The sequence below is a fragment of the Pan troglodytes genome, chromosome 2, assembly GCF_028858775.2.
Source record: "Pan troglodytes isolate AG18354 chromosome 2, NHGRI_mPanTro3-v2.0_pri, whole genome shotgun sequence".
Classification (NCBI taxonomy): Eukaryota; Metazoa; Chordata; class Mammalia; order Primates; family Hominidae; genus Pan; species Pan troglodytes.
Genome location: NC_086015.1, coordinates 82,890,126 through 82,905,751, shown reverse-complemented (window position 1 = coordinate 82,905,751; position 15,626 = coordinate 82,890,126). Strand labels below are relative to the sequence as shown.

General features: G+C 36.7%; 1 protein-coding gene across 15 annotated transcripts in view; it reads left to right on the top strand.

Moving 5' to 3' along the window:
• The window catches only part of ROBO1 (roundabout guidance receptor 1), a 1,167,403-nt gene extending 1,153,634 nt beyond the window's left edge, over positions 1-13,769 (top strand). For all 15 annotated transcript variants that reach the window (XM_016941499.4, XM_016941496.4, XM_063806043.1 and 12 more), the window contains 3 exons: positions 3,992-4,300; positions 10,713-10,909; positions 12,082-13,769. In XM_016941499.4, coding sequence (XP_016796988.2) covers positions 3,992-4,300; positions 10,713-10,909; positions 12,082-12,096 — 521 coding nt within the window. In that variant the 3' untranslated portion in view covers positions 12,097-13,769. The remainder of the gene's footprint in view (positions 1-3,991; positions 4,301-10,712; positions 10,910-12,081) is intronic.
• The last annotated feature ends 1,857 nt before the right edge of the window (positions 13,770-15,626 follow it).

Sequence of the window (15,626 nt, the reverse complement as noted above, 5' to 3'; positions counted from 1 at the left end):
ACAAGTCCACAATCCAATTTGTGAAATCCAATTTGTACTACTCATGGTACAAATTGGGTGAAAGCACTATATATCACTATGTGGAATATGGAATTGTTTATACTATAATAATCCCTGGCCTCATAAGCAGGGATATCCCTGCTTGGTGATATTTTATAATACCTAAGAAAGAATTTATTTGGCAATCTGTTTATATAAGAAATCAAACCTGTCAACATTTCCCTCTCTAATTGTCAATTAGATACAGTGACAAATATATATAGGAAGTTAGAATTCTTTAAATTATCATCAGGTTCTCTTCTCTTTTTAACTTGTGTTATAAATAACACCTATCTAGAACATCTAGTAACAGATTTTGTCTCATGAGTCATATATTCCCAAGCCTTTGTATGATGTTAAGATAGTGGTAGTCATCAGTTTTGATATCTTAAAGGCCCAGACATTTTACGATTTGATGATAGTGGCAGTCATCAGCTTCCTGATAATCTGTGTTCGCAATCCAATTTAAGTTTATAGCAAGCAGATAGTGCAGAAATGAGCCTGCAGTCACTCACTCTCTCTGCTTCGTGGTATGTTCTGAATTAGACTTTTTTCCCCTTGTTGCCAATCCCAGGCTCAGTCTGAACTTAAAATCATTCTTCCTTGGGTCCCTTGGCTTTAGGCTACTTGATAGAGCCTGTCTTCTAACTCTCTCTTTTTGGTTATCTTTAATAATAAGTAACATCAAGGGAGGGGACATCATAGTAGTTATTTTTATGTATTATTTTTTGAAAAATCTGTTAAAGTAGTAGACAAAGGAGGAAAAACACACTTGTGACACTGTCGATCTATCTTGCAAGACAAAAAACTTGATTTTATAAAATCAGAGGGAAAATTAGTGCTATTGGCTATAATTGGCTACCATTTTGGCTAAACTGTTGGGTCTATTTATATGATACTCGAACATGGTAAGCCGTGAAAACCACTAACAAAAGAATGCAAGTAAAAGTGTGATCACTTCTTATAATCATTCCTAAGTAAAACAGCTGGTAGGTACTAAGATGGCAACTCAGACTGTCTGTTTTCAAAACTAATACAATGAATTCTAACACCTTAGCTTTAGCATATAATGCCAAAAGAAAATAAGTTTCAAAAAATTGTATATTTATGGAACAAAAAAGTTTCATTTATTTTTTAAAAATATGTAATTATGAGAAATACTAGGTTAAAACTGATGCTTCTTAGGGCCATGAATTTGCTGTTATACTAAGAATCTTCAAAACACAATTTTAATATTTAACAGTTTCTCATGCTGATACATGAAAATGATGGTCAATGGCCCAGTGTCAATAATAATAAAATATCTGGAAACAACCAGAATATTTCTCTATAGGGATTGGCTAAAAAATAATGATGTAGTCATAGAATATAACATTAGGCAAACTTTTCCAAAAAAGAGTAAAGCCCTATGTACACATATGGAAAACTGTATAACTACCTGGTTAGGTGAAAACAGCGCAATCCATTCATGTTGGTAAAGAAGGAAGGCTGTCTCTGTGTGTGTGTGGTCCTTTTTATCTGGTCACCACATGTGAATGGGAAGACAGGTACTCTGTGTCATCCCAGGTGTGGCCATTTTATATAGTCCTTGATGTGAACGGTGCTCCCTGCAGTTATGAGACTTGACAGCCCTGCTTTATAAACAACTTCAGGAATGATCTATAGAAAACCATTCAAGCCCATTACCTCTGCATAGTCAATACTAGGGATTTGAAATGGAGGTGGGGAGGTACGGAGGTTGTTCTTTCAAGTTTAAACTCCTACTGAATTTTTTACCATGTAAATTTGTATTTTTTTAATTTAAAATCTTAAGGCTAATTTTATAATACTAAGCATGCAATAGATGTTTTATGAATGTGTTTTAGTTTATTCTAGACATTATTCTAGAAATGTGAAAACGTTACCATTTCTAAAGACATGACTTAAAAACATAGCTATGCTGATAATTCCAAAATCCCTGTATCTCTGGTTTTGATCTCTCCTGAAAGTCAGATTTTATTTACAAATACCTGTTGTACCTTTCTATTTTGATACTCCAAAGGCTCCTCCTATTCACTTTTTTAAAACTGAACTTACAGTCTTCCTTCACAAACTCTCCCTTTTGTTGCATTCTGTACCTTCAGTGATGTTCTTTTCATTCACCAAGCCAACTGTGACAAAAATCCTAAAAGTCATCTTAGATTCTTTCCTCCCCCCATCCCTGTACTGTATTTCATTGATCCTGAAATAATATTGATTTTTCTGCCTTAATCTCAAACACGTCTTTTCCTGTCCATCTGAACAGACACCAATAACATTTTATCACCTATCATTAATTATGTGAGTTATTATAATAATCTCTTGACCTCCAGAATTGAAGCTTTTCTTGTTAATACATTCCCCATACTGCAGCCGGAATAACTGAAACTTAGTATCTACTCTTATTCTTCTACTAAATTACCAAATAATATTAGGATACATATTTCCTTTCTCCCTGGAGGAATGATTTTTAAAGATAGCACTGATTAAAAAAATTTTTTCTAGATATCAAATTTTATGACTACTTTCATTCTTAAGTATATCTATGATATACAAAATTGAATTATAGGCTGGGTGTGGTGGCTCATAGCTATAATCCCAGTGCTTTAGGAGATCAAAGTGGGTGGATGGATTGAGCATAGGAGTTCGAGACCAGCCTGGGCAACATAGTGAAACCCTGTCTCTACAAAAACTACAAAAATTAATCGGGTGTGGTGGCATGTAGTCCCAGTTACTCAGGAGGCTGAGGTGGGAGGATCACTTGATGGGAGACAGAGGCTGCAGTGAGCTGAGATCACACCACTGCACTCCAGCCTAGGCAACAAAGCAAGACTTTGTCTCCAAAAAAGGGAAGAAATTAAATTATATAAGTTACATTATATGTAATATGTATTACTTAAGATGTAACTACAACTAGAAGTAACTGTGTGTGTGTGTGTGTGTGTGTGTGTGTGTAAATGAAATTAACATATATTTATACCAGTGATTATCTAGTTTAAAACCTCTGGGTACGTAAACACAATGGTGAGATGCCATCAATGAATAGTAGATTATAAACATGCAATTGAATGTAGTAATATAAAGAACACTGAACCATTGGTTAGTCCTGGTTCTGATTATATCTAGCTTTGAGATGACACAGTAGCTTAAGGTCTACATATTTGAGCTTCCTTCTCTACAAAATAAGAAGAGATTTAGGCTAGATTAGAGATAGCAAATAAGTCTCAACTCAAGTACAACCTCAATCAATTTGCAGTGATTGTCTGAGGAGCAAAGGCATGCATCTGGTACTAGCAGTGTTATACTGAAATCAATTAGGAAGCTCTACCATACTTGGGAGAGAGAAAGTTACAGTACATATACCCAGCGTTAGCTATCCCAGGAGCAGATGTCACTAAGTACCAACTTTGTCATTCAATGGTTCTGTGCTAGATAACAGGAGTACATTAAAAGTGTTGGTCTTGGCTGGGTGCAGTGGCTCATGCCTGTAGTTCTAGCACTTCAGGAAGCCAAGGTGGACAGATAACTTGAGTCCAGGAGTTTGAGACCAGCCTGGGCAAAATGGCAAAACCCCATCTCTACAAAAAACACAAAACGTAGCCAGGTGTGGTGATGCTCGCCTATAGTCCTAGCTACTCGGGAGGCTGAGGTGAGAGGATTGCTCGCACCCAGGAGGTCAAGGCTGCAGTGAGCTGAGACTGCGCACCTGCACTGTAGCCTGAATGACAGAGTAAGACCCTGTCTCAGAATAAATAAATAAATAAACATAAATTTAAAAAAATTGGGGGTATTTTTCCTTGGTTACCTTCAAGTATTCTAGTTCATCTAAGATATAGTATCTCTTAGGTGAATGTGGCTCCAATGATAATCCAAATGTTTGATGATTTTATAAGCAGCAGACTTTTACAGTAGTATTTTTAATGTTTCTTTTTAGATCTTCCACCACCTCCTGTGCCGCCACCTGCTATAAAGTCACCTACTGCCCAATCCAAGACACAGCTGGAAGTACGACCTGTAGTGGTGCCAAAACTCCTTTCTGTGGATGCAAGAACAGACAGATCATCAGACAGAAAAGGAAGCAGTTACAAGGGGAGAGAAGTATTGGATGGAAGACAGGTTGTTGACATGCGAACAAATCCAGGTGATCCCAGAGAAGCACAGGAACAGCAAAATGACGGGAAAGGACGTGGAAACAAGGCAGCAAAACGAGACCTTCCACCAGCAAAGACTCATCTCATCCAAGGTACTCATCCAATCAAGCAGCAAATAAATATAGATTGAGTGTGTTTGCAAGGCATACAGTTAGGCTCTATATGGCCATGTAAAAAGTGGTAAGATTAAGAAATTTGCTCTCCAGTGGAGGAGATAGGGATGTACTCGAATAATTTTAATACAATTCATTCCAGTATATGCCTTTATACTCAACATCACCTGGAGAGGTGCCAACTGAGTTAGATTTTAAAGGAAAGCATGATTTCCACAGGTTAAAGAGGGAGAAGGGATATTGGGGAAAAGAAATAGGTTGAGAAAAGAACATGAATGTGTGAAAATGAATGTTTGGTGAACAATGGTTTCCACTTTGGCTGGAGAATTGAATATTTGGGGCCAGAGACCATCTTTACAAAAAATACAAAAATTAGCTGGGCATATTGGCACATGCCTCTAGTCCTAGTTACTCGGGAGGCTGAGATGGGAGGATGGCTTGCACCCGGGAGGTCAAGACTGCAGTCAGCTGAGATCACACAACTGTTCTGTAGCCTGGGTGAAAAATAAAACTAGAAAGGTGGTTAGGCCAAGTTGCAAAGGCCAGGGATACTTTTCTGAAGGGTTTGAGATTTATAACAAGGGCATTTGTGAGCCAACAAGTAATTCTGAGTGAGAAAGGACATAATCAGATATGTGTTTTAGAAAAATAACTGGCAGCACTATACAGTGAAGGAAGAGACTGGAAACCGGTAGATGAAGGTATCAGAAACATTACAGTAACACTCTAAGTATAAAATATGAAAGCACTGAATTAAAATAGCTCAGAAGAACAGGAAGGATCAGCCTGTACAGACACTTCAGAGAGAGGCCCAATAAGACTTGGTGGCTAATTGAATGTTCAAAGGTAAGTTGAAATAATAGAGTAAACAAAAAAAGTTATTCATAGGTTGACTAGGTGGCCCTGAATGACCAGTGAAACATGATTGTATTAACCAATGTAAAAAAAACAAAATAAAGAACAGGGAAAATGTTAAATTTCATGGGGAAAATTTTTGCAGTTTTGAATGGATTAAAATGCCAACAAGAACACAGATAGTAAAAAATCACAACGAAAATTTAGAGAATTAGGTTTAAAGGTGAGGAGAAAGGTTGTGAGGACAGAGTGGATTTTAGAACCCACAACACAGAGGTGATAATTATGTGAATGACAAAGTCTGAATTTCAGCAGAGATAATGCCGGTAACTATTTATCAATCGGCTATCCAGGAAGAAAACAAAACCAAACCCTAATTTGTAGCCATTTGCTTACTTCTGTTGTGTGAATACTCTCAAAATTGCCAATTTCAAGTCACTGAATGTGGAGGTAGGAAGAGATGAATATATTCAGCTATTGTGAAATATTGAGCCTGCTCCAACACACCACTAGTCCAGGATGATTATACTTAGGGAGCAGGCAGATAATCAACATCCTATTAAGGAAACAGATTGACCGACCCAGAGATTTAATAATCAAGATATCCAAGCTATTGAAAATAGTGTCCTATAAAGAATGGGGTGGGAAATTTTCAGACAGGAAGGCATATAAAATACCACAGTGGTGAAAGTTGAATGTAAACCAAGCGAGGAAAAAAGGGATCTTGCAATATGTTTTTTGTGGGTTAGAATAAAAGCCAGCCTGTATGGAGTTGGAAAGTGAATGGAAATTTTGGAAGGGAGGTGATGAGCACAAGTAAGCTCTTTCTGGAAGTTTGGGATGAGGAGGAAATCTTGGGATAGAGTTTGACAGAAAGGCCAAATCAGTGGAAATGTTTTAGGATTGTGGATTTGAACATTATTATAGACTAAAGAGAAGAAACCATGTAGGAGGAAGAAACACAAGAAATGGAAGATTATTAGTTGAGGAATCAGCAAAGAGTGATAGGGGAATGAAACTTAAAAACCTACAGGGGCACTTAACTACTGTGTTTTAATAGATATATTGTGGTAAGATCTGACCTCAGTGTATTGTTGTATTTATTATGGACATCTGGTCATTAGCTAACTTCTTTTCAACACAGAGGGCAGTTTCTCTTTGTTCTGTGACTGCAGCATGAACTCCTAATCCAGGCATAGACTCACAAGTGAGGTTATAAATAAAGCTGTGCATTTCAGGCTGATGCCTCTATTGTGTGACCACAATATCCTTGATAATATCACCACAATCCAAAGCTTGAAAAACTTACTTATTTTTCTCAGTTAACCCAAAGTTGATCTGGCTCTGAACTTTTGACTCAGTGTGACTCGACTTCAAATAGTGATTCATAAATAGAATGTGATGATGTAAATTGCGAGGTTTATATCTGGCCAGAAAGTATGGAGCAATTCCTGCTTATAAGAAGGCTTCATTAAAAGTTGGCTGGGTGCAGTGGCTCACGCCTGTAATCCCAGCACTTTGGGAGGCCAAGGTGGGTGGATCACAAGGTCAGGAGTTCGAGACCAGCCTGGCCAACATGGTGAAACCCCATCTCTACTAAAAATAAAAAAATTAGCCGGGTGTGGTTGTGTGCACCTGTAATCCCAGCTACTCGGGAGGCTGAGGCAGGAGAATTGCTTGAACCCGGGAGGAGGAGATTGCAGTGAGCCAAGATCATGCCATTATACTCCAGGTCTGGGCGACAGAGCAAGAATCTGTCTTGGAAAATAATAAATAAATAAATAAATAAATAAATAAATATTTTAAAAAATTAAAAAGTAGCTGAGATTATTCTTCAGAAGGAAATTTTACAAACCTGAAATTATCTTGTATGCAGATTTAGAAAACAGAGATAAAATTTTTAAAATCAATCTTCATAAATTTAGTAAGTTGTCCTTTCTGCTATAAAAGATTTCTAACAAACGAAGTAAGACTAGACCATTAGTCTAGAAACAAGGAACCCATGGAATCATGGAAATCACTGAGGTACACTGATGAGTTATTATTTTATATGCTCTGCTTTTCCAAATTTTTATTTGAATCATAACCCTATGTATATATGCCATTAAATGATCATTTTTATGCATTGCTGTAATTTTCACCTTCATAATTCAGTTTACATTGTTTATAGTGAAAGAGGCATCCTGATTTATGTGTATAATGAATGATTATTTTTCATTAAGGAGAGTGGTCTTTTGGACTTGAATTTCTGATCATTTTGCTGACATTTGCCTCCGTTAGTTCAATTTATTTCTACATATATCAAACACCTACTGTGTTATTAAGCATTGTACTAAATCCTGAGATTTATGTATAAGCATAAACCTTGACTTCAAGGGGCTTGTAGTCAGGGAGAGAGGGACAGATAATCTATAAATTCATAGATATTTTTGTATTCAGTATAACCTTCATAGTGCCATGATACTTGAGAGTCCAGAAGAGAGAGAATTCACTCAGGACTCTGAGAGAATGTTAGGAAAGATCTCTTTCCTAAGAAAAGAGGATTTATTTAGGTGGATAATCTGCATAAAAAGCCCGAAGGTCTATTGAGGGAACTGTAAGAAATTCAGTACTACTACATAATAAAAGTGGTCAAAGATGAAGCTCTTGAGGTACATGAAGGCTTAAGTCATAAAGAGCCTATAGATTTTATAAGAGGAAAGTGGCTGAGTGAAGACAGTTTAGAGGGGAATAGCTCAAGGATGTTTGAAGATGTGTGCAACCCCCAGACAAGAAATGTAGAAAATATAAACCATGTTATAGGAGCAAGAATGGGTGACTCAGAAAATCCAAGAAACTTTTTAGAGTCAAAATCAAACTTACTTGTTGTATGTTGGGCCATGTGGAAAGGATACACTTAAGATGTATGGAAAGGTTGTTGAAAGGGAAGAATCTATAATAATTTCAATTTTCTGTCTTGCGTATCTTAATGATTAGTGATGTCATTCACTGTCTTAGAGAATGTAGCAAAGGAAGATATCTAAGGGAGTGAGCATTGTGAGGTCAATGTTCAACAGGTTGAGTTTGAGGAACACGTAAGAGTAGGGGTTCAGCGGGGGTGCCTATAGGAGCCTAAGGTTTGGGGCATAGTTTAGGAATTAAAAATATGAATTAATGATTCAGCATGATGAAAATAATGTAAAACAATATATTAATGACGTGTTACAGGTCAAGATGAAAGTATATCAGCACGCAAAGCAGACAAAATGCCTCCCCTTATGACAGTTATATTTTAGAAAGGGTTATAATCTGTGAGACTGGGTAAAATCACCTAGGGTCAGTAGAAGAAAAAATATATATATAGTATTAAGCCATTCTTGCATTTCTATAAAGAAAAACCTGAGACTGGGTAATTTATAAAAGAAAGAGGTTTAATTGGCTAAGTGTTCTGCAGCCTTTATAGGAAACATGGTGTTGACATCCGCTTGGCTTCTGAGGAGACCTCAGGAAGCTTAGAATTATGGCGGAAGGTGAAGGCGGAGTAGGCACATCACATGGTGAAAGCAGGAGCAAGAGAGAGAGAGAGTGGGATGGAGGTGCCACATACTTTTAAACCACCAGATCTTGTGTGAACTCAGAGCAAGAGCTCACCTATCATGAAGGGGATGGCCCAAGCGATCCATGAGGGATCTGCCTCCATGATCCAGACATCTCCCACCTGGCCCCACCTCCAACAGTGGGGATTACAATTCAACATGCGATTTGGGCAGGGACAAATATCCAAACTATATCATTCATCTATACACACACACACACACACACACACACACACACAAATGATATACATACATATATGTATAACGTATATATAATTATATTATACATATATATGAATTATATACATTAGGCTGAAAGTAGAAACCTGTAGAGCATCAGCATATCCGTGGTGCTTCATAAAAAGAGCTCACAGAAGATTGACCAGGGAGGAAGGAAAGCTAGCAGCTGAGAGAATAATATTTGCATTGATTAAGAGCAGTAAGAAGTCCAGGGACACAAGGCTGGAAACACGGTTAGCATTATCAATTTTCTCAGTTTCATGGTAGTGATGTAGGCATAAATAGATTTCAGTGGGATGCAGAATGAATGGGAATTGTGACTAAAATATTGAATCCAAATTGCTTTTCAAGAAGCTTGGCTGAGTGGTGAGGAAAGAAAGAAGGTGTTGATTTCATGGAGAGCACAGTCTTAAGGGGAAAGTTTTTAGCAAGAGAGAGATTTTATCATATTGTAGTTTGAGAAAACTAAAGTCAGTAGAGAGAAAGCCGTTGATGAAACAGAGACAGAGGATGATGGTCACATGGTATCAAGTGTTATGAAGAGAAGCTGCAGAAACAGTCATCCTCATGGACTGTGAAACTCCTATGTGTCAGAACTGTGGGTTAGGGGTGAAAGTTGTGACGAGTAGAATGGAAAGAACAAGACGCTATCAAGGAAGACTATACTGGCTTCAGAAAACGATGGCTTGGGACTCAGAGGTGGAGATGTTTTTGTGCAAGGATAGAGGAGCAATGATTTAGAACTGGTGATGGTGAGCTAGAGGCAAGCCTTCCGCCTTACCCTTCCACTACAGAGAATGTCAGGGGGAACTTCAAGGGAAATCAGGCTTCATTCAGGCAATGTGAATAATAGAGGAAGCATTTGGGGGAGGTGGGGAAAAGCATGCCAAAGAGTTAGGTATTTATGTGTTTGTCATCTAAAAGGCAGAGTTGGCAGACTTTGGAGAGAAGTGAGCAGCTGGCTGATGCATCAGTAGAAGTAGCACCAAATTTCAAGCAGTAAGGAGGTAGAAATTCAGGAGACAGAAATTAATTGGAGTGGCTTGCTGATTGAAGTTAGCAACAATAGCAGGCTTCTAAGATTCAGAGTTCCATAATGTAAATAGGACATTGACGTGGAGGTTGATATTTTGGTGTCTGTGGAGTGAAACCAGGCTTGGTTCTGTTTGATATTTCTAGGAGACTGGGCTTGATTTTTACCAATTCCTTATAATAACATTTTATAAGTTATGTAGATATTTTATTATCTCATCTGTTTTCATATCAACACTAAGAAACTGTCTCACGTGTCCATGTGAACGGAGGCCTGACGGAAACCCTCTAGGTATAGATGTTATCATCACTTTTTTTGGAAAAGTAGAAACTAAAGCCTAAAATAATCTGAGATCATATAGTGAATGACAGAATTGGAAGCCAAGTCTGACTCCAGGTTTGGTTTACCTCTTTTAATGATATTGGTCTCTAGTGAGTTTGAGATGGACAAGAGCTTATGAGTGGAATCAATCCAAATCCCTGACTACTAACAGGAAAACAACAAGGCTTATACTTTTCATTTTCAAGACACTATGCTGCATTATTCATTATGCTTATAGAGTATCCTCATTTATACCTTAAATCACTGATGCTTCCTTATTCAGAATTACAGATAGACAGGAGTGATACAATATACAGTGAAAGTGTATGATGGTGCTCACCTGCATTTATTATATTTCATTACACAGAGGATATTCTACCTTATTGTAGACCTACTTTTCCAACATCAAATAATCCCAGAGATCCCAGTTCCTCAAGCTCAATGTCATCAAGAGGATCAGGAAGCAGACAAAGAGAACAAGCAAATGTAGGTCGAAGAAATATTGCAGAAATGCAGGTACTTGGAGGATATGAAAGAGGAGAAGATAATAATGAAGAATTAGAGGTATCTATAATTTTTCCCCAAGTTTACCAATGTTAGACTGTGGTTGTTTTATGTAGTTAGGAAACTTCATCAGTGTACAGAAATGTTACTGTTTTATTGCAAACTTTTCAGTACTCTAATGTCTATGATGGCAGAAACTGAAGTTCTGAGAATTTGAGAATTTTCTTGAAATGTGTCCCAAAGTTTTAAATGTTAATGGCAGTTTATCTAGGGTTTATCTTCATTTGCAGATTTTCAGATAAGAAACATATATGGCAAACACATTGTTAAGAAGTAAGAGCTGTTGATCTAGAGCTATTATAATTCATAGCATTGTAGCAGGCTATAAAAACCCAGTAAGATGACAGAGTTATATGATGTGAGTGAGGAAGTTGCCATAGTCAGCACCAGGGTAATGTGGCTGGTTTGGCTAACTGTCCTTCACCTTTACACTTCTGAAAGTGTATGCCTAGTCTGTGACACTGACCTCCCCAGTTGGAGGAAACTTCTTAAGTCAAAGATATACTCTCTTGTTAGCCTTGGCATATCATAAATTCTCCCCTCACCCATTCAAAGATTGTATTTTCTCAATTTAATAAAAGTTGAGGAAAATTTTTTAATAAATATAGTTAAACTCAAGTAGATAAATAGGTGTCAAATGACAACTTTTTATAGTAGAAGCTGAAAAGGTATAGGCCATTATGTCTAATTGAAAGTCCTATAAAGCTCAATGTATTTCGATTTTGAGGTTTAGAATGAGACTTTCCTCCTGCAAACAGTTAGAGAAGTTGTTTTTCAGGTCTTAGTTTATTTTAAAATAGAAGTAGCCTTTTGGGGGAACAGAATGGCCTTACTGTTAACTCCAGTATTTAAAACCAACAAAAGCAGAGTTGTAATGTTGACTTGGGGCTGAGGGGAGTAGATAACTCAACACATTCCTTCCTGCTTCTCAGAGCCCTGTGCCCCACCACGCAACACCGGGGCACTGTGCAGAACCCAGTTTGGTACTTGTTGAATTTGCTGTGAAGACCAACTAAGGTTGATGAATGAATTAGTTGACATGAGCCCTTTCCAACATAGTCCACTGAATAAATGAAAAGACACATTAAATTATAATAGTAATAAATGCATATAAATAAACACAATCCTCTTAAGATTTATTTTCAAATGTGACAATAACGTATCTCTTACAGGAAACTGAAAGCTGAAGACAACCAAGAGGCTTATGAGATCTAATGTGAAAATCACTCAAGATGCCTCCTGTCAGATGACACATGACGCCAGATAAAATGTTCAGTGCAATCAGAGTGTACAAATTGTCGTTTTTATTCCTCTTATTGGGGTATCATTTTAAAAACTTTATTGGGTTTTTATTGTTGTTGTTTGATCCCTAACCCTACAAAGAGCCTTCCTATTCCCCTCGCTGTTGGAGCAAACCATTACACCTTACTTCCAGCAAGCAAAGTGCTTTGACTTCTTGCTTCAGTCATCAGCCAGCAAGAGGGAACAAAACTGTTCTTTTGCATTTTGCCCCTGAGATATGGCATTGCACTGCTTATATGCCAAGCTAATTTATAGCAAGCTATTGATCAAATATAGAAAGTTGATATTCAACCTCATGCCAAGGGCTCTCAAAGTATAATCTTTCTTTCTATAGCTAACTGCTAATGCAAATTAAAACATATTTCATTTTAACATGATTTCAAAATCAGTTTTTCATACTACCCTTTGCTGGAAGAAACTAAAAATATAGCAAATGCAGAACCACAAACAATTCGAATGGGGTAGAAACATTGTAAATATTTACTCTTTGCAAACCCTGGTGGTATTTTATTTTGTCTTCATTTCAATCATTGAAGTATATTCTTATTGGAAATGTACTTTTGGATAAGTAGGGCTAAGCCAGTTGGATCTCTGGTTGTCTAGTCATTGTCATAAGTAAACCTAGCAAAACCTTGTTCTATTTTTCAATCAAAAAGTAATTATAAATACGTATTACAAACAAGTGGATGTTTTTAATGACCAATTGAGTAAGAACATCCCTGTCTTAACTGGCCTAAATTTCTTCTGGTAGTGTCAGTTCAACTTTCAGAAGTGCCACTTAAGGAAGTTTGATTTTTGTTTTTGTAATGCACTGTTTTTAATCTCTCTCTCTCTTTTTTTTTTTTTTTTTTGGTTTTAAAAGCACAATCACTAAACTTTATTTGTAAACCATTGTAACTATTAACCTTTTTTGTCTTATTGAAAAAAAAATGTTGAGAAGCGTTTTTAACCTGTTTTGTTAATGCTCTATGTTTGTATTTGGAATATTTGAATAATGACAGATGGTGAAGTAACATGCATACTTTATTGTGGGCCATGAACCAAATGGTTCTCACTTTTCCTGGACTTAAAGAAAAAAAGAGGTTTAAGTTTGTTGTGGCCAATGTCGAAACTTACAAGATTTCCTTAAAATCTCTAATAGAGGCATTACTTGCTTTCAATTGCCAAATGATGCCCTCTGACTAGTAGATTTCTATGATCCTTTTTTGTCATTTTATGAATATCATTGATTTTATAATTGGTGCTATTTGAAGAAAAAAATGTACATTTATTCATAGATAGGTATCAGGTCTGACCCCAGTGGAAAACAAAGCCAAACAAAACTGAACCACAAAAAAAAAGGCTGGTGTTCACCAAAACCAAACTTGTTCATTTAGATAATTTGAAAAAGTTCCATAGAAAAGGCGTGCAGTACTAAGGGAACAATCCATGTGATTAATGTTTTCATTATGTTCATGTAAGAAGCCTCTTATTTTTAGCCATAATTTTGCATACTGAAAATCCAATAATCAGAAAAGTAATTTTGTCACATTATTTATTAAAAATGTTCTCAAATACATCTTTCTTTCATGTGTTGATTTTTTTCATTGTGTGCTGATCAAATTTATTCCATTTAATCACAAAGTCGTTCTGTCTTAACATTTCACCCCTGTATTATCAGATGAGTGAAAATTCTCAATTAGTTGTATGAATAACCAGGCTTTACTGTAAGCAAAATTTTACCTAAGTCCTCTGAAATTAAAAATGTAAGATCAGTCAAGACCTAGAAGTTAATAATTGGATCAGAGACTAAGTCTTTAATATTAAGGGTATGTTATTTTTGTTTATGTATGTGTATCTGAGTTTCAGTTAATCTATTTCATCTATTTCTAAAATAATTGGGATTCAACTAGATAAATGTGATTTGTAAAGTTTGAGCCACCTATGTTCTGTCAGCAAGAAAATTAATTATATAACTCTGAAATGCTTATCAGTAACTATCTGCTTTCTTGTTACGAATTCACGTAAAATTTTAACAATACCTATCATATACCAGGTTATACATTATTCAAGTTAGTTAGTGTATCCAGGTATTCAACTTTAGATGAACAATATGGGCACCATGTCTTGGAAGTTCCAAGAGCAACAGAATCTGATGTAGGTTTTTTCCCTTTCACATATATATTGCTCTTCTACCTAAATTTTGTGTTTATCAGGATTTGAAAATATGAGGGAAAACAGTGAAAAAAAGGGGTTTAATTTGAAATTTAATTTTATAAAAATGAAGTACTCACCAGCATCTACTTAAAGATGAACAGGTCCACAGGTCAAGAAGTCAATTTCTAAAAGCTACTTTAAGGAAAAATTAGAGGGACATGTGTAATGACGTAATTTCTCTCTTACCCCTGGTGAGTTGACTATAAATAAGTTAGTCTCTCTATTTATAATATGTGATAATACATACCGATTCTGTATATCAGAGGACCTGGGTTTGAGTTGCAGTTTTGTCACAGCTGTGTTTCCTCGGAGATGTTACTTAACCTCTAAGTCTCAGGTACTTCACCTGTAAATTCAATAATACCTACCTCATGGAGCCGTTGTCATGATTCAGTGAGTTAATGTGTATGATATGGACTCTGTAAACTCCATCAATGATACAAGATATTGTTATATTTATGGACTGAAATTCATTACACATGCAATCCCTGCTTTTCATACCTAGTTTGTTTCTGAGTATTTGCACGAAAGTCAAAGAATAAGTGTGGTACAAGGATGAGGGTGGTTTCATTTCCGGTGAGTAAAATTCACTGTGAAATTCCTAATTGTGGAATAAATAATTGGTGTTTTTGTTTGTTTTGTTGCTCTTGAATTCGAGGGCCACACAGCGGGTGGTGTTATGGTGTCTGCAGCACACATTTCACAATTCGCGGGTACAGACATGAGTTCTCAACAATTAAACTTGTTGTTTATTTTGGGCTGCTATTCTGCCTAGTGGCAGAAGATATAATCTTAATTCCAGGTGAAATCGACGATACCTGGCTTTTTTGATTATTTCATATATAGTCTGGATTTCTTCTTTGCACACAGTGACATCTGAATTTCAGAGCTGTCCCCATGTGTAGAATGTGTGGGTGGTCAGGAAGCAGGCGGCTTTGGGGATTGCTGTTGTCCAAGTTTCATTAAATATCTTCATTTTTGTCAGAACTTTACTCTGTATCCTCTTCTCCCAACCTTAATGCCTCTTATTATCCATTGATCCTCTCCTGATACTTCTAAGTCCTTCAATGTAGGGTGGGTGTAAAGAGTAAGGAAGGAGAGTTCCATATGCTCTTCTGTGCCATGCTGGGGCTCTAAGGACTTGAGACTTCCTTGGGGTCTCACAAGATACTACAATGGCCCCTAAACTGCTTGCTGCATTTGGACTGTGTGTTGGTTG